The 25,141-nt window shown below is 41.4% G+C and overlaps 1 protein-coding gene across 17 annotated transcripts in view; it reads left to right on the top strand.

The window, feature by feature from the left end:
• NRG4 (neuregulin 4) overlaps window positions 1-25,141 on the top strand; it is a 155,584-nt gene that overhangs the window by 66,882 nt on the left and 63,561 nt on the right. For 14 of the 17 annotated variants that reach the window (XR_011381085.1, XR_011381083.1, XR_011381084.1 and 11 more), the window contains 2 exons: window positions 10,292-10,357; window positions 12,573-12,666. Coding sequence is in view for 7 of the 17 variants with exons in the window: in XM_070054624.1 (XP_069910725.1) it covers window positions 10,348-10,357; window positions 12,573-12,666 (104 nt within the window). In the remaining 10 variants the exon portion in view is untranslated. Of the gene's footprint in view, window positions 1-5,891; window positions 9,711-10,291; window positions 10,358-12,572; window positions 12,667-25,141 lie in introns of those variants that run through there. The other 3 variants (XR_011381092.1, XM_070054628.1, XM_070054626.1) reach the window with 2 other exon arrangements.

The raw sequence follows: 25,141 nt of genomic DNA, 5'->3' as shown, positions 1-25,141 counted from the left end.
GTGTGTGTGTTGTGTGCATGCGTGCGCATGTGAAAGAGAGATTTTCTCTCGCCATTCATCTGGTAATGGACACCTTGGTTGATTCCATATTTTGGCTACTGTGAACAGTGCTGCTATAAACATAATGGAGTAGCTATCTCTGATAGAATGAGTTCATGTCTTGTGGGTATTTACCTGGTAGTGGTGTTGTTGGACTATCCGTCAAGTCTATTTCTAGTTTTTTAAGAAGTTTCCATACTGCTTTTACAGTGGCTGCAATTATTTGCATTTGCCTTTCTATGTCTTTTGGATGATGGCCATTCTCATGGGGGTGAAGTGATATCTCATTGTGGTTTTGATTTGCATTTTCCTGGTGGCTAGTGATATTGAGCATTTTTTTTTACATTTGTTGGACATTTTTATTCTTTTGAAAAACGTCTGTTCAGGTCCTATGTCCATTTTTTTTAAAAAGATTTATGTCTATTTGAAAAGCAGAGTGCCACAAATAGACAGATATACAGAGAGAAAGAAATCTTCCATCTGCTGATTCACTCCCCAAAGGCCACAGTGGCTGGAGATAGGCCAAGCTGAAATGGGGAGCCAGGAACTCTGTGTGGGCCTCCCATGTGGGTGGTAGGGGTCCAAGTATGAGGGCTGTCTCACACTCCCTTCTGGTGCATTAGTAGGGAGTAGGATTGGAAGTGGAGCAGCCGAGTCTTGAACTGGCACTCTAATATGGGATGCTGCAGCACCGGCATCCCTTATGGGCACTAGTTTAAGTCCCCATTGCTCCACTTCCAATCCAGCTCCTTGCTAATACAGCAGAGGAAGACCTAGGTACTTGGGCCCCTGCACCCATGTGGAAGACCGAGGAAGCATGTGGCTTCAGATCAGCCCAGCTCTGGCCCTTGCAGCCATTTGGGAATGAATCAGCAGACGGAATCAACCTCTCCCTCCCTCCCTCCCTCCCTCCCTCTGTCTGTCTGTCTCTCTCTCTAACTCTGCCTTTCCAATAAATCTTTTTAAAAAATATCTATACAACCTAGAGTAATCTACAGACTCACTGCAATTCCTATCAGAATACTAACAACATTCTTTCTGGAAGTAGGAAAAACAATTCTAAAATTCGTACAAAATCACAGAGGACCTAGGATAGCCAAAGTGATCCTGAGCAAAAAACAAACAAACAAAAAAACTGGAGGCTTCCCAATACATGATTTCTTTTTTTCTTTTCTTTTCTAACTTTTATTTAATGAATATAAATTTCCAAAGTACAGCTTATGGATTACAATGGCTTTTCCCCCCATAACTTCCTTCCCACCCGCAACCCTCCCCTCTGCTGCTCCCTCTCCCCTTCCATTCACATCAAGATTAATTTTCAATTATCTTTATACACAGAAGATCAATTTAGCATATATTAAGTAAAGATTTCAACAGTTTGCACCCACACAGAAACACAAAGTATAAAATACTGTTTGAGTACTAGTTATAGCATTAAATCTCAATGTACAGCACATTTAGGACAGAGATCGTACATGAGGAGTAAGTGCCCAGTGACTCCTGTTGTTGACTTAACAAATTGACACTCTTGTTTATGGCGTCAGTAATCACCCGAGGCTCTTGCCATGAGTTGCCAAGGCTGTGGAAGCCTTTTGAGTTCTCTGACTCTGATCTTATTTAGACAAGGTCATAGTCAAAGTAGAAGTTCTCTCCTCCCTCAGAGAAAGGTACCTCCTTCTTTGACCTGTTCTTTCCACTGGGATCTCACTTGCAGAGATCTTTCATATAGATTTTGTTTTTGCCACAGTGTCTTGGCTTTCCATGCCTAAAATACTCTCATGGGCTCTTCAGCCAGATCTGAATGCCTTAAGGGCTGATTCTGAGGCCAGAGTGCTGTTTGGGACATCTGCCATTCTATGAGTCTGCTGTGTCAATACATGATTTCAAATATACAATAATGCTATAGTAATTAAAACAGCATGATGAAGCCTCTTACAAGGGCTTTAATCTTACTGAAAGTGAAGAGCCCTGGTAACTTAATCCCCTCTGAAAGGTATGCCTCTTAATACTTTTACATTGGGGATTCAGTTTCAGCGTGAGAGATCACAGACGTTCATACTGTAGCAGTTTCTGGGACACATTCCTCTGTATTTTTGGTTTACAGTCTTTTAAAATCATGAAAAATATTCTTAGCTCAAGGGTTGTATAAGAACAGTGTGGCCTGTGGTCTGTAATTGGCTTACACCTGCTGCAGAGAAGGTCCTCGTTCTGTCATCTGACAGCCCCGCAGTCTGCTGCCTGGCCCCTTCCAACTCTTGCTGAAAGCAAGCCTGCCAATCCAGCATTCTAGCCAGGCACACAGAGTTCCCAACCCCGCTTCCCACTTGGAGTGTGAGGTCTGTTGGGAAACAGATCTTACACAACATCAGGAGAATCCCCACTTCTTACCTGGAATAATCATCTGAGAATAAACAACCAAGAAGTATGAGCAGACAACAAAGGCGTATATGTTTCAGGAAAGGCAACATATCAGAGAAGACCAAGGAAACAGAAAACCGGATCCTGGAAGGATTCAGAGAACCAAACAGAACCTAGAGATATTTTCTAATACGTACATTGTGAGAGGTTTGAGATGCTGTCGCATCCCTAAAACAAGAACATCTGTGAAAGATGAATAATAGAGAACAAAGAGCTTTTTATAGGTTAAAAATATGACCACTTAAGTTAAACAAAATTCAGTGGCAAGGATAAAAAGAACAGTGGAAATGGATTCCCAAAACATTGTTTTTTTAAGAAAAAGAAGTTATGACAAAATGAAGATGCAAAAGGGAAATATGTCGAGTGGCCATCATCCAAATACTGTGAGTTTTGTAATGGAGGGAAACAAATGACCCAAGTAAACAAGAGGTGAATTTCCCAAGGGCAGGGAACGTGGGCCTTCAGATAGAAAGGGTTCAAAGAACTGGCCAGCACTATTTGAGAAAATGTTTTTGAGGGTGAGACTAGGTATTGTTCTCATGCAGTTTTAGCTCTCTAAGTGAAAATAGAAGACTAAATACTTCACAAGGGGGGGGCAGGTGACCCACGAAGTCTTAATGATTAGACTGGTATCAGACTTCTCATCTGTACTTCTGGATCCAGAAACAAAAATAATGTGCAAATTGAGAGGAAATTATTTTCCACATAAATCAGTATCACCAATCAAATATTAATATTCAAAAGTAAAAGAAGAAGAACGTCTTTAGTCATGCAAGAACACAGAGTTTGACCACATTCTGTTTTAGGAAGGTAGTTGATGATATACTCCTGCAAAATGAGAGCCTGAAGAACGAAGCAGAAGGTACCGGATCTAGGAGATGAGTCGACCCGGGTCAGTGAGGGGCGTCTTCAGAATGACAGCGGAGTTCGGCAGCAGTTCCAGAGGGCACTCAGTCCAGGTTTGAGCAGGAGGTAGGAGAGAGCTGTGGAAAGGGATGTCTCAGAAAACAAGAGGCCTCCATGCTATGAATGGTAGGATTAAGAAGCTGAGTGCCTACAGTGTCATGGTGAACCCCTTTATTCTTTAGCATCTCCCCCTCAGGCAGCATAGGAAGACTCAAAACTGAAAGAGAAACACGGTGCAGACAAGATGCAAATTAAGAGTCAGTTTCAGAGTTTAAGAAAAGACAATATTTTCTCTTGCTGTTGGGAATAGTATCTTAGAAGTGGCTGCGTATCCTGACACTGCTACAAGAGAGGAAATGTTACCCTTGCGTGCTGTGTGAATCTGCCCTGAGTGATATTTACATAATGAAGGGTTATTGAACAGAATGTGAAATGTTGAAATGTTCATGATGTTGAGAGTGAAGGTGTAACTAGCAAAGAAGGAAAGGGGAGAAAAAGATGAGGGGAAAGTGGTGCAGTTATTATTCCGCATGAGAAAGAGAGGAAGCTGAGACCTGACCTGGGTTCTTTAAGACCTAGAGGTATTGTTGGCCCTCTGTATCCACGGTTCCACATGCTGTGGATTCGACCAACTGTGGGTCAAAAATAATAAGAGGAGGCTGTTTGTGACACATGGTTTAAGCCACTATGTCTGCAGCCCACATCAGAATGCCTGGCGTTGAGTCCTGCCTCTGCTTCTCATTCCACTTCCTGCTAACGGGTGCCCTGGAAGGCAGCAGATGATGGCGCAAGCACCTGGGTCTGTGCCACCCATGTGGGAGACCAGGAAGGTGTTCTGGGCTCCTGGCTTTGCCCTAGCCTAGCCCTGAGGCTGAAGATATTCTCTCTCATTCTCTTTCTTTCATATTCTCATTTTCTCCTCCTCTCCCTCTCTCCCCCCTCCCCTTAACCCTTCTTTCCCTCTCTCTTATCTCTCTCTCTCTCATATATATATATATATATATATATATATATATATATATATATCTGTCTCTCTCTCTCTCTTATCCTCTCATCCTCTCTCTCCCTTTCAAATAAAGAAATACACTAAAAAATAATTGCAACTGGATTCAGTGCTCTGGCCTACAAGCTTAAGCCGCCACCTGCGGTACCGGCATCCTATATGGGCACCAGTTCGCAACCCAGCTGCTCCACTTCCAATCCAGCTCCCTGCTAGTGGCCTGGGAAATGTGGCAGAAGATGGCCCAAGTTTTTGGGTCCCTGCCATCCATGTGGAAGACCCAGAAGAAGCTCCTGGCCCAACCTCAGCGGTTGAGGCCATTTGAGTAGTAAACCCCTCTTCCAGGCCAGCTCTCTGCTGTGGCCCGGGAGTGCAGTGGAGGATGGCCCAAGTGCTTGGGCCCTGCACCCCATGGGAGACCAGGAGAAGCGCCTGGCTCCTGCCATCGGATCCAGCGTGGTGTGCCGGCCGCAGCACGCTGGCCGCAGCGGCCATTGGAGGGTGAACCAACGGCAAAGGAAGACCTTTCTCTCTGTCTCTCTCTCTCACTGTCCACTCTGCCTGTCAAAAAAATAAAATAAAAAAGAAATTGAGAGAGAATTTGGAGGTAAACAGAAAACAAAAACAGGAGCTTCCTTCTGAGAGGGGGCTGTGACTCTACTCTTCTCATCCATTTCTCTGCTGTTTCTTACCAGGCTCCTTCTCCACCCCGTGCTTCAGTGTTGGTGTTTTCCAGAAATCAGCCTGTGGCGTCTGTCTTGCACAGCGCGTGCACACTCTGAACCGGCTCACGTAACTGGTTTCATAAATGGCTTCAGTAGCCACCATGTGCTTCTGAGTCCCAAACCTCTCCTCTTACCTTGTTGTCTTGAAGCAGGATCTGGATTTTCACAGCTCTCCTTCTGCATGTCCTAGTAGCACTTAGAATTGAACATGTCCAAAACGGAAAGCTTCATCTCACTTATTAAATCTATGTCTGCATCCCTTTGTTCTTGATTAATTTCATTAAAATAATTACATACCAAGAAATTCACCTATTTAAACTTTAATTCAGTGACTGTTAGTAACTAAGCAGGTGCGCAGCCTTTTCCACTGTCTAATTTTGGAATACCTTAGAAAGAGCCCTCGTGCTCATTTGCAGCCATTTTCCATTTCCAGCCCCAGTCCTAGGCAACTGTTAATCTACTCTCTACTTTTGTAGATCAGCATTTTCTGTATGTTTCAAATGAATAGAATCATATGTGGTCTTTGTGAGTAGTCTTTTAGTAGATTTTTAAAGTTCATCTCTGCTATAGTAAACACTAATGCTTCATTTTTTAAAAAAGAATTACGTACTTTATTTGAAAGTCAGAGTTACACAGAGAGAGGAGGAGAGGCAGGGAGGGAGGGAGGGAGGGAGCGAGAGAGCGAGCGAGAGAGAGATCTTCCATCCGCTGGTTCACTCCCCAATTGGCTGCAACAGCCAGAGCTGCACCTGCGATCTGGAGCCAGGAGCTTCTTCTAAGTCTCCCACACAGGTCCAGGGGCCCAAGGACTTGGGCCATCTACTGCTGCTTTCCCAGGCCATAGCAGAGAGCTGGATTGGAAGTGGAGCAGCCGGGACTCAAATCGATGCCCATATGGGATGCCAGCATTGCAGGCAGTGGCTTTACCCACTACACCACAGTGCCGGCCCCAGTGCTTCATTTTTTTTTATTGCTAAATATGAGAGTACTTCTGAAAGTCCATAGAAATGAAATTAAAAGTTTATTTATTGCAGAAAATTTTGAAATCTATGCATAGTTTTCTCATAGAATGTATTTCCCTGAAATTTTTGAGGACTTTTTGTGGTATTCTATATGACTATACTGCATTTTTAAAAATCTGCTTATCAGGGGCCGGCACCATGGCTCACTTGGTTAATCTTCCACCTGTGGTACCAGCATCCCATATGGGTGCCGGATTCTAGTCCTAGTTGCTCCTCTTCCAGTCCAGCTCTCTGCTGTGGCCTGGGAGTGCAGTGGAGGATGGCCCAAGTGCTTGGGCCCTGCACCCCATGGGAGACCAGGAGGAAGCACCAATGGAAGGAAGACCTTTCTCTTGTCTATCTCACTGTCTGTAACTCTGTCAAATAAAAAAAAATCCCTTTAAAAAAATCGGTTTATCAGTTGATGGACATTTGGATTGTTTCTACTTTGGGGCCACTAGGAATAGTGGTTCTAAACATTTGCATGTAATTCTTGGAGTAGACCTATGCTTCCATTACTCTTGGATAAATGATATGGTGAATCTGTTTTTAGGTTTTTCTTTAAAGATGTATTTATTTGAAACACAGAGTTACAAAGAAACAGAGGCAGAGAGAGAGTGAGAGCAGGAAAGTGAGAGAGAAAGAGGGAAAGAGTCACCATCTGCTGGTTCACTTCCCAAATGACCACAACAGCCAGAAGTGGGCCTCTCTGAAGCCAGGTGCCAGGAGCGTGTTCTGGACTTCCCATGTATGTGCAAGAGCCCAAGGGCTTGGGCCATCTTCTGCCGCTTTCCCAGGCACATCATCAGGGAACTGGATTGGAAGTGGAGCAGCCAGGACTTGAACTGGCACCCATATGGGATGCTGGCACTGCAGAAGGCGGCTTTATCCGCTATGCCACAGCACCAGCCCCTGCGTTTAGATTTTTAAAAAACTATCAAACCACTTTCCACAGTGGTTGTACCATTTTATAATCTTACCAGTAATGTATGATGATTTCAGTTTCTCTTACCATTTCCAAAACTTAGTGTCTATCATTTTGATTGCAGCCATTCTAGTAGGTGTCAAGTGGTATCTCATTGTGGTCTTAATATGCGTTTCCGTAATAGCATATTAAATAGCGTTTGCTTTACTTGTGCAGTTTCAGCATTTGTTGAAAACTATACTTGATTTTTATTTCTTACCATGTTCATATATTCTGTGGGTTCACCTCATACTTACACCTGTAATCAACCCCTCCCTTTATCCAGATTCCTATTGCTTTAATTCCTCCCTGTCCCTGATTATTAAAATAACTTCTAAACTGCTGTACCTAACGCTGTTTCCTCTACAGGTTCTGATCTGTCTCCTAGATCGAGTACATTCAAATGAGGATGTGACCATTCCCGCCTTTGCTAACGCCCCTTCCGAGGTGTCCCACTGCCTGTCAGAGAAAGACTGCAGTCCAGACGCAGCTTGTTGACACTGTGTGTTCCTGCCACTCTTTCCTCCACCATCCCACCCTCTTACAGACCCACACACACCTGCACACGCACCCATCCCGTGTCTTCTGACAACACTGGCATTGGTTTCTTCTGTGCCTTTGACAGGCTGTTACCTCTCTCTGGAATATTTATCCGTCTCTGTTTACAAACTCTTTCTCATTTTTTTACGGTTAAGCACAGATAATACTCTTGGAGTCTTTCCCTGCTTTTCTTTAATAAGCCTTGTTTTAGTGTGTGTTAATATACGGGAATATTAGGTTGAAGCACATAAAATTCTAATTTATGTAAGAAAAAATACAGCTTGTGAGTCAGTGAAAGCATTTTTGTAATTACTTATTTATGGGTTCGTCATTCCGCAGCCCAACAAGAGACTATCATTTGTTTAAGGGTTGTGGCTTACTTAGTACGTATTTGTTGATAGGTAGATAGGGAAATAAATTGTTCTTAAAGACCAAGTCTTTAATTTAGAGTGAATTGATGGCCTGAAAAGTCTTTAGGTTTTCCACTTCAGAATCACATAATCCCAAAGACTGTTTGCATTGTGCAAAAAATACAAAGCCATCATAAAGGTCTCCTAAAAAATGCATCTTGAGTGTAGTGGATAATGTCACAGACTCTCTCCCATGTACAATTGAGTAGTCATTTTCTCATTAGCAGACACTGTAGTTCTATAGTTCAAATAAAGTAATGAAGTATACTGACTTTTCATGAAAACATCATTTTAGAATTAGGCACTCTAAGCTGAGTGATTTATTTGCTTGTATGTCTTTGTGTGCATATATAAATGACTACAGCTATATAAAAATGCCTTTAAATGTGAGTGATAATATGTAACATTGAAGAGAATTCTTGTTACAGTATGTGATTGTATGAATTTAATATTTTCTTAAAAGAATGAAATATTATTGGCTTTGGCATTTACATTAAGCAGTGATATCTGAATTGTGGTTTTAGAAAAGAAAACCACCTGAACACTTAGAATACTTAAATAAGTACATGGTAAAGAACCCTGTACTTAAACAAAATTATAGTTTTAGTCTTATTTTAAAATTATTTACAATGTTTAAAACTTAGCTTTCCTTAATGTATAGTGTAAAAGCTTTGCCATGGTTTTCAGGTAGTTATATTGTCATCAGAATTAGCAGAGTTCAGGGTTTATACTCAAGTTGCATATGGTATTACATGTTCTAGTGTAGCTATTATTAGCTTTTTTCAGTTTTATAAGTTCTCAAGTAATTATTCATATAAATTTTATGTGGCTTGTAAAGAAATTTATTTTTTAAAAAAGCAAACCCCTGTGGAACCCTTGTCTATTAGCTCCTCATTAAAATTCCTTTTCTCTGCAAACCTACACAACACTCTTTAATGATTCAGACATGCACAGATGAGTGAGGAGTCTAAAGAATGTGGCTTATTTCATAACTTTAAAACTTGGACATTGGGTTGGGAGTACAGCTTAGTATGGCTACTTTTCTAAGTAAAATTTTGCTCCATTTGCAACTCTGAACGCCTGTGCAGAAGGGGTGGTGCCCTTGCTGGAGCGTGACCTCTGCACACCTTGCCCTGCCCCCACCTCACCCCCACTGCAACCTTAGAAATCAGATTCTTGACACGTCGTAAATGCAAGTCACAGCTGCGGTACTCTGCAGTGCTCCAAAACTTTCAACACTGCATATGTAACAACAAAATTTTTGTGTCTGTGAATGTAAGTTTTTTATTGAGGTAAGCCTTATTTGTTTGGGAAACAGGCAAAATGAACCAGTGATTATTTCAAATAAAATAGGTTTAGTGCTTCTCTCTCTCTCTCTCTGTCTCTCTCTGTCTCTCTCTGTCTCTCTCTCTCTCCTCTCTGTTTGGCTTTGGGAGAAGACCTCGATTATTACTCCTGTGTTAGTAGGAAGTTGTACATTGAGATTCCTGTTATAGATCTTTGTGCTTAACTTAGGAGTTGAGTTGCTTTTCTGTAAAATGGAATTGAGAGTGTGTAATCATAATGTAAGTATAAATGATTCATCTCTCCATGTGCATTTTTAAGCTCCTTTGTTTCGGTTACAGCAGATAACTTCACACATAAGTGTGTCTCAGCAGCTCCTGTGCTTTGCCGGAAGCCAGACATTTTTAAAAAGAAAGGGCAGGGGTAGGTTGCCGAAATGCGATGTGCAACCTGTAGTAAACTTAAAAGTGTTTTTATCAAACTTTTAAAGTTTGTATGTATAGAAATGTCAATATTTTAAATGCTGGTGGAGATTTTTCTATAGTATGTTTGGTTATTTTCAGTGAATTGAGAAACTGGAAGTTACCTGTTCTAGTTAAAAGTCAGATTATAAATAGGCTTTATAGAAAAGCAAGGAGTCAATTAAGGTCCCTCAGTTTCGCTGGCTGCCTGTCTTTCATATGTACGTCATGTAGCTCATTACTCCATTAAAAATGTTTATAAAAAGCAAGGCTTCTTACACTTTCCTGCAGAGAAAGATTTAAGATTAAGTTACATTATATTTAGTGCATTTATGCTGTTTAATATTGGTCTTTTAGTTTTATCTGTTTCTTTATTAATATGTAACAAGGACCAAAAATATGCCCGAACTAAACAATTTTGTCACTAGTATATGTCTCAGTTATTTTTAGCCTTAAGAGTTTAACTATTAGAATATTTGACATTTTGTAATGTTCTCAAAGGATGATAATTTTTCATAAATTATTAATTTTAAACCATTTTAGGTGCTGTTTTCCAACCTTAATCTTTTGACCAAGGATGAAACTATTTAAAGCGTAAGATGCCAACAGGTAATTTCTTATAAGTTTATACTTTTATTAGTGTGTATCACATAGCAATAAAATATAACACAAAGCTATATTGTTCCCTACCTAAAACCACTCCAAAAATATGAAATATTTTTGAAAGATTTCTTTATATCATAATATTTTATTTTAGACTTACGTTTTACTCATTTTTACAAACTGATCAACTCTAGCTTACTCTATGATATCAACTTCACAAATAATACGTAAATGAAATTGGAGTAAGAATGAAAATAGGTTCAGAGATAGTAGTTCAGGCTAGATGAGTTTTCCTTATTGATACAGTGCCAGGTGTTGAGCTACATTGACTGAATCTGCTGCAAACAAGCACATTAATTTCTCTGTGACAGAGCTGCACTCCGCCCTCAGTAGAAAGCCATCAGTGATGCCTCCTGCGATTCTTACGTAATATAATATTAATTGGGATTTTGACAGCCAAATTATTCCTGAAAAACTGTATAACCTTATTAAGAGTCATTTTGTTATAAAGAAACATGGCAATGTGTGTGTATGTGTGTGTATAAAAATCCCAAAGAATTAGTTCTGGTTGGTTTACTTTGTCTTTTTACCTCTTAAATTCTTTGTAATTCTGTTTTCCTATTTATATTTATATAGTTATAATGTGATGCTAAAACAGGTATTTTTCAATTCTAAAAAGAAAGTTTTAAACTTTAAGTTCTGATTTCAGAGACATCTGCTTGTAACAATTATACTTCAATAGGTTTTGATAATCTTAGTGGCAAAAATGCTAGAAACATTTTCTCCATTAGTGTATTTTTTTTTTTAATGCCAAATTGGATGCCAAATCCAAGTAATGCCATTTTCTTCTTCTTCATATTCCATGACTCAGGTCACTTCCTAGACAGAAACAATCAGGGACTAACAATGTGCAGTTGTAAAGCAATAGCATTCCGATGTTAAGGCTGAAAGACAAAATATTCAGTTTTCTCTTGTACCACAGTAGTACATTGACTAAACCAATTTGACTATTGTTGTTCCTAAATTTTTTTTCTGTACAACATTTTTGGTGACCATGAGTGGAAGGAAAGCAGGAAGGAAAGGCATTTTTTAATGTGGAGTGTGAGGATAGGCCAGGAAAGAAGGGGAGTTACCCAGGGAGGGGGGTGGGCAAGGACAGAAAGACAGTGGACAGCTCAGAGACTGCGATGTGAGAAGGGAAACTGGTTTCTTAATGTGTTGAGAGTGTTGGCTGTGTAGCAAGTACTCACTTAGGTTTTCAGTCTTGCTTCAGGATTTTTCTTTCATTTTCTTTTATTCTTATTAATGTGAAAACAAATTTCATGTATTTTATAGGTAGAGTTCTAAGAAGATAACCATATACAGTTGCTAGCTATTACCTTAAAAACATTAAATATTATTATGTATGACAAAGATAATTTTGGAAATCAAAACATAATTATCTTTTTCTCACCACAATTTCAAATTTTCATGTACTTGAGACCTAATAGGAAAAATAAGGATTGAAAAACACTCTTAGCACAGGGAAGTTCAGATACTACGGAATCTCTGTATTCAGCAAGACCCTGGGTTTATACTATGATCTAATCATGTTTTTAATCTGATGAAGAGATGCCATTTCTGTTACATAGCTTCTAAATGCATTATAATTAATGGTCATATCCTTAGGAGAGATTAGTTTTTCTCTCAAAGGGATATATATACCCATGCCTATCAAATAAAGAATAAGATGAAGTGTTTAATTTTGAGAAAAAAAGGCTGGCACCGTGGCTCACTAGGCTAATCCTCTGCCTGAGGCGCCAGCACCCCGGGTTCTAGTCCTGGTCAGGGCACCAGATTCTGTCCCGGTTGCTCCTCTTCCAGTTCAGCTCTCTGCTGTGGCCCGGGAGTGCAGTGGAGGATGGCCCAAGTGCTTGGGCCCTGCACCCGCATGGGAGACCAGGAGAAGCACCTGGCTCCTGGCTTCGGATCAGCGCGGTGCGCCGGCCGCAGCAGCCACTGGGGGGTGAACCAACAGCAAAGGAAGACCTTTCTCTCTCTCTCTCTCTCTCTCCCCCTCACTGTCCACTCTGCCTGTCCAAAAAAAAAAAAAAATTTGAGAAAAAAATTCATTTTAATTTTTTAAATTGTGACTTCATTCAAAGATACTCATTCCTATTTCTTGTCCCATTAGAAAAGCTTCGATTTGCCTTTCTCTTTTTCATATATGTATGTGTTTTAGATCACGAAGAGCCCTGTGGTTCCAGTCACAGGTCATTCTGCCTGAATGGGGGGATTTGTTACGTGATACCTACTATTCCCAGCCCTTTCTGTAGGTGAGTGAAATGGACTGGCGGGGGTGGGGGTGGTAATTCTATTCTTTGAGAAGTGATGAAAAGTTAAAAAGTACAAGATGAAGAAGCATGAGGAATAGCCTTTATATTTATGTAGGGCAAAATTATAACTTTTAAACAAAAGAAAGTAGTGAGTAAAAATTCACTTATTTTGAAAGTTGTAGTGGTAGTTTTTAGTCTCTAATAACCCATTTTTGTGAACTCTCTGATTTTTAGCAATTTAGAGAAGACTATCTGTGTTTATTTGGTGTTAAAGTCAAAACAGCTGGAGAATTCACTAGTGTAAAAAGCCCAACATGAGATACTTTGAATTTAGAACACTTAAATACGTGATAACCAAGTTGGTACCAAAACTTACACTTGAATTAACAAAAAGAGAAAGTGAAGAGTTAAGTTTTTATAGTGTTGATGGCAAAGAAAAATAAAGGGCATTTTAGCCACTGTCATTTAAAAATACGTGATTTCACTCTGGGAGCAGAGACACAGCCAGTGATCAGTAAGACTTCAAAATAGTGCTTGTATGGTTGGCTTTCTGTGAGTTTGATTGAACGGGATTTAAGGACATCTAGTAAAACTTGTTTAGTATAGGAGTTACCAACAAATTCAACAGTGAGGCTCACAGACCATGGAGCTGGAACAACCAGAGATCCCAAGAGTTTGTAAGATGGACATGGATCATGAGAAGTGTAGAATCTAGATTTAAGATCTTGCTAAATGAAAGGATAGAAAAATAAAATTTGTAGGAAAAATTCAAAGACACTGGGATTTAGTCTGGGAGAGAGGAGGCAGAAAAGTAATAATTATCTCCAGTAGGTTTTAAGGATTTTCATATGGGGAATGGTGCCTAGGAGTTTGTCCTCTGCAGTAAATATACAAGGATACTTCAAGAAGTCCATGGGAAATGGAATTAACAGATAAGCTTATTTGGGTACAAAAGCATTTGAAATCCGTGCATCATTTTTCGGTAATGCACATTTTCCATGAACTTTTTGAAGACCTGCCTGAAGGGAAGAGGAGGGAGGGGCAGACTAGCAGGGACTGGCCACCACCAGCTGCCTCTGTGGGTAAGTGTGAAACCACCCCCCACTGCACATCACAGACATTTCCATGGCCCCTCGTGCTTTCATTGCTAGCCTTGTCACTTATTTATTTACATTTTAACATTTCATCCTCACAAAAACCTCCAAAAGGAGGCAGGGAAGATCTTATATTAAAAAAAAAAAAGAATAATAAGAAGAAAACAAGAAATTAAGTCATACATCCAGGAGGAAGAAAGAAATGACCTTTAAATACGGCTCCAGGGTTCCCCAGCCCCGCGGTGTGTTCATTCTGAATCCTTCCTGAGCGGCTCGGCACTTGGCTTCCATAAAATGAAACTGAAGTGGCTATCAGAAGAAATAGGTGTGATAATTAAAAGCCTTTTCTGTCTTGGTCTCGGTGGTGGCTCACCCCGGTGAAGAGGGTCTTTGCTCCACTGAGCTGAGTTGGCTCCAGGCCGCCCCTCTGGCCGCGTCTTCCCCCTTGGTCTGTGTTCTACCCAGAGTCATTCTCTGTTGATGTTAGGTCTACTTTACATATGCTGCCTGCCTTGACTTTGTAGCTGTTCTCCCGCCCTTTCTTCTTATCTCTCCAAATCCAAATTCCGCGTAAATTTCCAGGCTACCTCTTCCTGAATCCCTCACCCCACGGTGAATTAGAATTGACCTCTCCTGCCTCTGAACTGCCACAGAAATACGTGAATTTTATTACTTTGTATTCTGGGTCATTTATATACCCAGTGCTATTACTGGACTATAAATATTCCCCACTCAGTACATACCACCACCTAGGATACTGCCTTGACTGTGGTAAACAACAATAAATAATTAACTGAATAGTGAACTTTTAGGAATAATCTCATCTGTGGCCAGTACATTTTTCTCTAGTGAAATGAGTGAATTAATATAGCAGTTAGATATACTATAATGGAAATTGTGTGAAGTACAAGGGTACTTCAAGAAGTTCATGGAAAATGGAATTAAAAAGTAGATGTATTCTGTTGCAACAAATGTTTGAAATCCACATATAGTTTTTCGTAATATGTATTTCCTGTGAACTTTTTGAAGACCCTCTATTTAAGTATGGTTTTTAGGGATGGAGAACCTTTTTTTCTGCCACAGGCCATTGGGGTATTTATAACATAATTCACAGGCCATACAAAATTATCACTTTAAAAATCAGTCAAAGGCTGGTTCCACGGCTCACTTGGCTAATCCTCCACCTGCGGCGCCGGCACACCGGGTTTTGTCTCGGTCGGGGCACCAGAGTCTGTCCTGGTTGCTCCTCTTCCAATCCAGCTCTCTGCTGGGGTCCGGGAAGGCAGTGGAGGATGGCCCAAGTCCTTGGGCCCTGCACCTGCATGGGAGACCAGGAGGAAGCACCTGGCTCCTGGCTTTGATCGGTGCTGCGTGCCGGCTGCGCGGCCATTTTGGGAATGAACCAACGGAAGGAAGACCTTTCTCTCTCTCTCTCTCTCTCTCTCTCTCTCTCACTGTCTAACTCTGCCTGTCAAAAAATAAAAAAAATTAAAAAATAAAAATCAGTCTGCGGGGCTGACACTGTGGCGTAGCGAGTAAAACCACCACCTGCAGTGCCAGCATCCCATGTGGGCTCCAGTTCTAGTCCCAGCTGCTCTACTTCTGATCCAGCTCTCTCCTGTGCCCTGGGAAAGCAGTGGAAGACCAGAAGAGGCTCCTAGCTCTGGCCTCCAGGTTGGCTCAGCTGTTGTAGCCATTTGGGGAGTAAACTAACAGATAGAAGATTGTCTCTCTCTTCCTCTCTGTAACTTTGCCTTTCAAATAAATAAATCTTTGGGAAAAAGAAAAAAAGGCAGTCCACTTGGAGCCAGCACTGTGGCATAGCAGGTAAAGCTGCTGATTTAGAGAGTGAACTAGCAGATGGAAGATCTCTCTCTCTCTCTTCCCCCACCTCCTGTCGCTCCCCCTCTTCATGGAGGAACGACACAGGACCCTGCGCTGTTCTTTCGTCTGCTCTGCCCTCCCCGGGTTTGCTGCTGGTTCTTCCCGGGTTGGCTACCATCCCTTCCACCTCCGTGGAAGGGCGGTTCCCCCTGCCACTTTCCCCACTTCCGCGGGGGAGCGGCACACCGCCGGCCGGCTCTCTCGGGGGCTGCACAGGTGTTCCTTCAAATAGATGTTCCCCTTAGATGTTCCTGGTGCATGTTGTCTCTCTCCTCCTTTATAGTCCTCTTCCACCAATCCCAACTCTGCTACCCACACGCCGAGTAGGCTGCTCTCCTCCAATCAGGAGTAGGTCCTACAGTTTATTGGTTGAACTGGAGGCAGCTGTGTAGAAGCTGGTTCTCCCTTCTCAGTGCCATATTGTGGGAGAGCAGATGCATAGAATAAGTCTTAATTCCAGTAACTTAGTCTAGTCCGAGTTGCCCCCCACACCTCCCCCCTCCTCTTTCTCCTTCTTTCCCTCTTTCCCTCTCTCCCCCTCCCTCCCCTCTCTTCCCCTCTCTCCCTGCTCTCCCCCCTTCTCTCTCCCCTCTCCCCCCTCCTTTCTCCCCTCTCCCCCCTCCTCTCTCCCCTCTCCTCTCTCCCCTCTCCTCTCTCCTCTCTCCCCCCTCCTCTCTCCCCTTTCCTCTCTCCCCCCTTTCTCCCCTGTCCCCCCTCCTCCCTCCCCCTCCTTCCTTCTCTCTCCCCCTCCTCTCCCCCCTCCTCTCTTCCCCTCCTCTCTACCTCTCTCCCCTCCTCTCCCCCCTCTCTCCCTCTCCCTCCCTCTCCCCCTCCCTCTCAAATAAATCAGTCTTTTTTTTAAAAAAAATCAGTCTGCTATAGGTTTATTAACCTTTGAGTCATGCCTGTGGTTGCCTTAGCAGAGCCAGACTGAATGATTTTGTGGGCTTTATATGGCCACAGGCCGGATTTTCCCACCTTGGTTTTACATATTTAATTTCTTCTAGCCGCATTATTTTGGTCCTTTTTCCTGTTATATTCTTTTCCTTTCATTGTGCTCTCTTTGAGCTCAGTTTTTTCTTACCTAATTTCTAGCTCATTGATTCTTTTTTTTTTTTCCAGCTAATAGTTTGCATTTGGAGACTATGTAATATCAGTTCTTTCATGTTCATTGAGATTTGCTTTGAGGCCTGATTGATGGACAGTTTTCAATGACCTATGTGTTCCAGAGAAGAAAGTGGATTTTTTTTTAGTTGATGAATGCAACAGTTTATATCTGTCCAAAAATTAGATCAAGCTTTATATCCTTACTATTTTTTGTCTTATATCCTTACTATTTTTTGTCTGTTTGATCTATCAGAAACCAAAGAGCTTTGTCAAATGTTCTTGCTGTTATTTTGGATCATTAAAATCTTACAATTTCTGTGAATTTTTGCTTAAGTATTTTGAAGCAATGTTATTAAGCTTACATAACTTCAGAATGATCGTGTCTTCTGGTGAAGTTTCCCACTTATCATTACATGGAGATCTTCGTCCCTGATGCTTTTTGCCTTCATATCTGTTCATCAGACGTTAATGTTGCTTTACCACCTTGCACCTGTTGAGTATTTGACTAGTGTAGTTTTTTTTCTTTCAAGTTTTCATTAAGTGTACGTGTAAACAAAGTTGGGCTTTTAATAAAATTCAGTCTAACAGTTTTTATTTTAACATCCTTAGAGCAAATTGAATTTACTGTGGTCATGACTGATTTTTTTTAGCATTAATTTTCACTGTCTTGTTTTATGATTCCTATTTATGATGCTTTTTTCTTTTCTGTCTTCTGTGGGAAAGATAGACTATATTTAATAAATATAGTAAATAAACATTTACTATGTAATACCTATATCTCATTACTTAACATGTCTTCAAGGTCCATCAGTGTTGTAGTATGTATCAGAATTTCATTCCTTTTTAAGACTGAATAGGGGCACATTAGTAGGGAGCTGCATTGGAAGAGGAGCAGCTGGGACTTGAACTGGCATTCTGATATAGGGTGCTGGTGTCATAGGCAGTGACTTAACCCACTGTGCCACAATGCCAGTCCCTAAAAATGGGTGTTTTAATGTTTTTAGATGATATTTTTAAATGGCATTTCAAAGGCCATTTTCCAAATGCTAACTACCAGTAAATAGACAAAACAGTGATTTCAGGGGCAAGTGTTTGACTCAGCGGCTGAGATACCACTTGGGAGATGTGCTTCCCTGTTGGAATGGCTGTGTTTTAGAGTCCCAGCTGTGCTTCGGATTCCAGCTTCCTGCCAACGTGCACCATGGGAGGTAGCAGAAAGCGGCTCAAGTACTTGGGTCCTGGCCACTCACGTGAGAGACCCTAATTGAGTTCCAGGCTCCTGGTTTGGGACTGGCTCAGCCCCTGCTGATGTGGGCATTTGGGACGGAAAACAGCCGATGGAACATCTTTCTCTCTCTGCTCCTGTCTCCCTCTGTCTTTCAAATAAAATGAAAACAGTTGTTTTTAAAACCCTGGCCTTAGAAAGCAGTAAATACAATTCTTTTTTAATTAATAAAAGAAAGAAAATTAGGTTGATCTCATTTGCAGCAGTGGTCTTGCTCAGTTCACTTCTTAGTGATGCCATGCAGTAACTGGCAATCATGTCGTCTTCAGACGGGAAGTTAGGTTTCTTTTATCTACTCTCTATATTTCTTCCTTCTTGCTGAATTACATTGCCTTGGCTAGATTTCCTAGGACATCTGTGTAATAGACACGGTGAGAGGGTTCATTCCTGCCTTGTTTCTGACTTTAAAGAAACAGAGCTCCATATTTCATCATTATGTCTGCAATGGTTGCAGTTTTTCTGCTGGTGTCCTTTCACAGATTCAGGATGTTCTATTTTTTTTAAAAAAAGTTTTATTAATTTATTTGAAAGTCAGAAATACAGAAGAGGCAGAAAGAGAGAGAGGTCTTCCATCTGCTGGTTTACTCCCCAATTGGCTGTAACGGCCAGAATTGCACCGATCCAAAGCCAGGAGCCAGGAGTTTCTTCCAGGTCTCCCACGTGGGTGCAGGGGCCCAAGGACTTGGCCCATCTTCTACTGCTTTCCCAGGCCACAGCAGAGAGCTGGATGGGAAGTGGAGCAACCGGGACTCAAACCGACGCCCATATGGGATGCCATATGGGGCGATGACTTTACCCACTATGCCACAGTGCCACCCCTCCCCATCTATTCTTTGCTTAGAATTTTATCATGAATGAATTTTATGTATTATCAAATGCTTTTTCTGCATCTATCAAAATGGTCATGTGATTTTGGTTTTTGACAAATTGGTAAATTATATTAATTCCTTGCAGCTTTCAAAATCTGTGCTTCAGGTATTTTATGTCTATTTTAAGGCATGCTTTAAATACAAATGTTTAGGGGCCAGCGCTGTGGCACAGCGGGTTAACGACCTGGCCTGAATTGCCAGCATCCCATATGGGTGCTGGTTCTCATCCCAGCTGCTCCACTTCCAATCCAGCTCTCTGCTATGGCCTGGGAAAGCAGTGGAAGATGGCCCAAGTCCTTGGACCCCTGCACCCTCATGGGAGACCCAGAAGAAGCTCCTGGCTTCAGATCAGCACAGCTTCAGCTGGTGCGGCCAATTGGGGAATGAACCAACGGATGGAAGACCTCTCTCTCTCTGTCTCTCTCTGTCTGTCTGTCTGTCTGTCTCTCTCTCTCTGCCTCTCCTCTCTCTGTGTAACTCTGACCTTCAAATAAATAAATCTTTTAAAAAAAAGAATTTATATTAAAAATACAAATGTTTATAGTTTCAGTTTTAGCTTAGTTCTGGAGCCATCTACACAACCCAAACATCCACACAATCAACATGAGAACACATTCATCTAGTAGCCTGAGAAGTTTCCTGGTGCCACTTTGTAGCTCCTACAGTCCCTGTGTGCTCAAGTAAACATCAGTGTGCCTCTTCTCACTATTGATGGGTTTACAGTGGCTAGAATTTTATATGAATAGAATCATAACTGTGAACTCTTTATGCAGTATTCTAGACTCATGGGTTCCTAAGTCTTCATATTTCTGACACTGTTTGTATAGGGCTTGTGCCTTAGGCTGTTTTCTGTTGTTGTAATGTCTGAAGCTGAGTAATGAATAAAGTTTATATGGCTCACAGTCTTGGAGACTGAAAGTCCGTGTTGCCAGTACCTGACCGTCTCTGGCTGCATCACAACATGTGTGTGAGAGGGAGAGCACCTGGAAGGACAGAAAACCACCGGGATTCAGGGGCCAGGCTTGCTGGTTTTTTTATTTTAAGATCTTTTTTTTTGAAAAGATTTATATATTTGGAAGTCAGAGTTTCACAGAGAGAGGAGAGGCAGAGAGAGAGACAGAGATCTTCCATCCACTGGTTCACTCCCCAATTGGCCGCAACAGCTAGAGCTGCGCCAATCTGAAGCCAGGAGCCAGGAGCTTCCTCCGGGTCTCCAAATCGGATGCAGGGGCCCAAGGACTTGGGCCATCCTCTACTGCTTTCCCAGGCCATAGCAGAGAGCTGGATAGGAAGTGGAGCAGCCAGGACTCAAACCAGTGCCCATATGGGATGCCAGCACTTCAGATGGCGGCTCTGCCTGCTATGCCACAGCGCCAGCCCCAAGATTCTTTTTGTTTAAAGAAAAAAAAAAAGAATAGAATTTATTTGAGAGGTAAAGTTTCAGCAGAGAGAGAGAGAGAGAAAGAGAAAGTCAAAGTCTTCTATCCTCTGGTTCACTCCCCAAAACTAAGAGCTTAATCTGAGTCTCCCATGTGGGTGCAGGGGCCCAAGCACTTGGGCCATCTTCCACTGCTTTTCCAGGCCACAGAAGAGAGCTGGATCAAGGAACAGCCGAGACATGAACTGGTGCCCGTCCTGGATGCTGGCATTGCAGGCGGACACCTAGCCTGCTACGCCACACTGCCAGCCCCTGGGGTTTGCTCTTTTGATAACAACTCACTCTCTCAGGAACTATTCAGAGTTCTACAAGAACTACAGTCCCTTCCAAGGGCAGCTCCCCAATGACCTCACTACCTTCCACGAGGTCCTGTCACTCCCAGCATCACCACACTGAGCACCAAGCTTCCAGTATATGAACTTTTGGGGGGCACAGACCACATCCAAACCATATTAGTGGGTGATGTTTTCTTCTTAACTATTTGGTTGAATTCACAAATGAATTCATCTGGGCCTGGAGTTTTATTTGTGGGAAGATTTTAATTCTATACCATTTATAGATGTAAAGTTACTCAGATTATCTGTTTCTTAAATGAACTTAGGTAGTTTAAGACTTCAAGGAATAATTCCATTCATCTAAGTAGTCAGATTTTTTTTGCATAAAATCATTCTTAATATTCCCTTTTTAGTATAATTTAATATAAAAGTTTAATTGGTAAAAATGCATTAACTGTTATGAAGGATAAAGAGAACCCTGAAGAAAATAGAAATAAGAGATGCAGGAAGCAGCCATCACCACAAAGCTGAAAGATACCCAAGGAAGGAAAATCTAGGGGTGAAGGGAAGGACCTATTGTTGCTGAGGTTCAGGCCCTGATGGAGGGAGTGTGATTGTGTCCCTCAGGTGCTGGAGGAGTTCTCGGGCCAGGGCTATCAAGCAGGGGCTCACCCACTGTGCTGCTGGCAGGTCTTGCCATGAAGCGGCCTGGCCTGCCAGGCTACTGCTGAAACTTTGCAGGGGTTATTTTTTTTTAAGACTTATTTATTTGAAAGGCAGAGTGACAGAAGGAAAGACAGAGCAGATCTTCCATCCATCAATTCACTGTCCAATTGGCTGCATTAGTTGGGGCTGGGCCAGGCTGAAATCAGGAGCCTGGAACTCCATCCGGGTCTTCCACATGAGTGGTAGGGGCCTAGGTTCTCAGACCATCTTCTGCTTTCCCAGGCACGTTAACAGGCAGCTGGATTGGAAGTGGTGCAATCAGGATTGGACCCCGTGTTCCAGTATGGGATGCTGGTGGTATAGAAGGAGGCTTCACTATGCTGTGCCATGATATGGACCCTTGTTGAAACTTTCTGGAGGATGTGTGTCACTGATTCTACCACTGAGAGCTTCCAGCTGGCCACTGCACCACAGGAGCCAGAAGGAGGAGCCCTGCCCCCTCTCGCAGTATTCCTCTAGTGCCCTTTACTGCCAAGACCTAAAGCTGTGCAGTCTGGTAAATAGGAAATGGTGTGAGTTCAAGCCCCAGTTTCCTGATGCTAGCACAAAGAAGGGCAGATTTAGAGGTGAGAGGCAATAAATTGATCTCTAGCACAGTCCCCCCCTTTGGCTCCTCAGCTTCTGCGTGCACTTTCTACACATTTCAACTTTTTTGCAGCACGAAATTCACACTTTCCTTAGCTGAAGAGGCAACAGTTTCCAACAGTCAATGTTTTCATGACTGGCAGTATTACTCCCGAAATCTATTCATAATGTAACTGAATATACTGTTTTATTTTTTTATTTTTGACAGGCAGAGTGGACAGTGAGAGAGAGAGACAGAGAGAAAGGTCTTCCTTTTTGCCGTTGGTTCACCCTCCAATGTCCGCCGCGGCCAGTGCACTGCGGCCAGCGCACCGCGCCGGCCCGAAGCCAGGAGCCAGGTGCTTCTCCTGGTCTCCCATGCGGGTACAGGGCCCAAGGACCTGGGCCATCCTCCACCGCACTCCCGGGCCATAGCAGAGAGCTGGCCTGGAAGAGGGGCAACTGGGACAGAATCCGGCACCCCGACCGGGACTAGAACCCGGTGTGCCGGTGCCGCAAGGCGGAGGATTAGCCCCTTGAGCGCGGCGCCGGCCTGAATATACTGTTATATAAAGATTAATTACTAAGGTTAACTTCCAGTAATGGCAAAGGGGAGAAGAAAATGGTGACTATCCAAGCTAACACATGCACGTAACAACGTAACAAACAGAGAAAGTATGTACTAAGTCCTTTTTGTAATTATTTGGTCATGAGACCATAGATGATGTCTTTCTACCTACTTGCGTTGTTCATTCTGTATTTCCCTTCTGGTTGGCCGTAACTTCAGCATGTTTATTACAGAATAGAATGACCCAAACCTTCTTTCCTGATGGGTCTCAGACTTTAATAATTCCTGCTTCTTTTTGATTGCTGTAATTTTCCATTAACCTGTACTGTTAGGAGTAGATATTCACAGTATTGAGGTACCTCAGAGATTTCCCTAAGTCCCAGATGCAGGCTTCTTTTTTTTTCTGATATTTATGTAACAATAACCCAGCTTCCTGTAACTCCCTCTTCTTCCCTTTGGTTCAATGGCATGAAGAATCCAAAATGACCAAGGGAGAGTCTTCTCTTTTAATTAAGTAGTCTTTCCTGATAGAATTATTCTCTGCTTGGGAAATAGATTTCTGAACTCCATAGGTAGAGAGCTCAAAATTGTTTGCACATTTTAAATTTGGGTTTGTTTTACTGTTGGCTTTTAGGAGTTCCCTCTTTGTTTTCTGCGTATTAATCCCTTATCAGATACATGACTTGCAAATATTTTCTCTCATTCCATAGATTGCCATTTAACTTTTGATAGTGTTTTGCACAAAATTTAAATATTTTTATAATAGTTCAGTTTGTCGAATTTTTCTTTTCTTGCACCTGCCTTTTGTGTCAGACAAGAAATTCTTTCCAGATCTAATGTCATGGAGTCTTTGCTTTATATTTTCATCTTAGTTTCATGGTTTTAGTTCTTACATTTAGGTCTTTGGTACATTTTGAGTTAACTTTGTGTATGGTGTCAGGGAAGCATCCAGCTCTATTCTTTTATATGTGGCTATCCAGATTGTGCAGTGCCATTTTTAAGATTGTCCTATCCCCACAGGGTGATCTTGGCATCTCATCAAAATCATTTGACCATCTCCATGAGGATTTATTCCTGGGCTCTGTAATCTGTTCCATTGGTCTGCGTTTTTACACCAGTATCACACTGTTGCTTTTTCAGTAATTTTGAAATCAGGAAGTGTGAGTTCCTCCATCTTTGTTCTTTATTTTTAGTTTTTTAGTTATTTGGGATTCTTTGTGAATCCACATGAATTTTAGAATGGAGTTTTCCATTTCTAGAGAGAAAGTAACTATGAAAAGTAATTGTGAGTTTCATAAGGATAACAATGAATATGTAAATCATGTTGGGTAGGATTAACATTTTAACTGTATGAATATGAAGTTTTCTAATCCATGGGCATAGAACATGTTTTAATTCATTTATATCATCTTTATTTAATTTCTTTTACAAGTGTTTTATACTTTTCATTGTACAAGTCTTTCACTTCTTTGGCTAAGTCAATTCCTGTGTATTTTATTCTTATTATAAATGGAATTGTTCTTGTAATTTCCTTTTTAGGTTGTTCATTGTAGTGGATAGATACGCAATTAAACTTTGTGTTGACTTTGTGTTCTGCTACTTTGATGAATTCATTTATTCACTCTAACAGTCTTTTTGTGGAATCTTTGGGTTCTCTTTGTGCAAGATCATGTGATTTGTAAATAGAGATAATTTTAGTTCTTACTTTCTGACTTGGATACCTTTTATTTTTCTTGACTTAATCCTGTGGCTAGAATGTTGGATTAGGGAGACAGCACTGTGGCTTAGTAGGTTAAGACTCCGCCTGTGGCACTGGTATCCCATGATGGGTGTCAGTAGGTGTTTTTCTACTCTTCATTCTGTTAGCATGGTGTAATAAATTGATGTGTTTTTATGTTGAATCATATTTGCATTCCAGGAATCAATTCTACTTGATTATGCCATATGATCTGTTAATATGCTGCTGATTGTACTTTACTGATATTTTGTTGAGGAATTTTACATCAATGTCCATGAGATACATTGGTCTCTAGTTTTATATTCTTATGATATCTTTGACTTTGATATCAGGACTATGCTGGCCTCATACAGTGAGTTAGGGCATGTTTACTTTTCACTTTTGGGGAAGTTTGATAAAGTGTTTGATATAATTTTGATATAATTCACTAGTGAAACCATCATTTCCATGGCTTTTCTTTGTTGGTAGTTTTTTTAATTAATGGTTCAATCTCCTTATTAGTTGTAGGTCTAGTCATATTTTTTCTACTTCTCTGAGTTATTTGAGATTTTATGTTTCTAGGTTATTTATTTCTTCTGGATTTTCCAATTTGTTTATATATAATCACTCACCATACACTCTGACAATACTTTTATTTCTGAAGAACCAGTAGCGATCCATTTTCATTTCTGATTTTAGTAACATGTCTTCTTTCTCTTTCATGTACCTAGCAAATGAAGTCCCTACAGTTGCTTTCATTGATTTTCTCTATTGTTTTTCTGTTCCCTGTTTCATTAATCTCTTCTGTAACCTTTATTGCTTCCTTCCTTCAGCTGGTTGAGTTTAGCTTGTTCTTTTATTGATTTGACATATTTCTTATTTTTAATGTAAGCATTTATAGCTATAATTTTCTCCTTTAGTGCTGTTTTTACTGCATCCGATAAATTT

This window comes from Oryctolagus cuniculus, chromosome 12 (genome assembly GCF_964237555.1).
Source record: "Oryctolagus cuniculus chromosome 12, mOryCun1.1, whole genome shotgun sequence".
In the NCBI taxonomy this organism is placed as follows: Eukaryota; Metazoa; Chordata; class Mammalia; order Lagomorpha; family Leporidae; genus Oryctolagus; species Oryctolagus cuniculus.
Note: the sequence above shows the minus strand (reverse complement) of the source record. Positions and strands in the feature narration are given on the sequence as shown.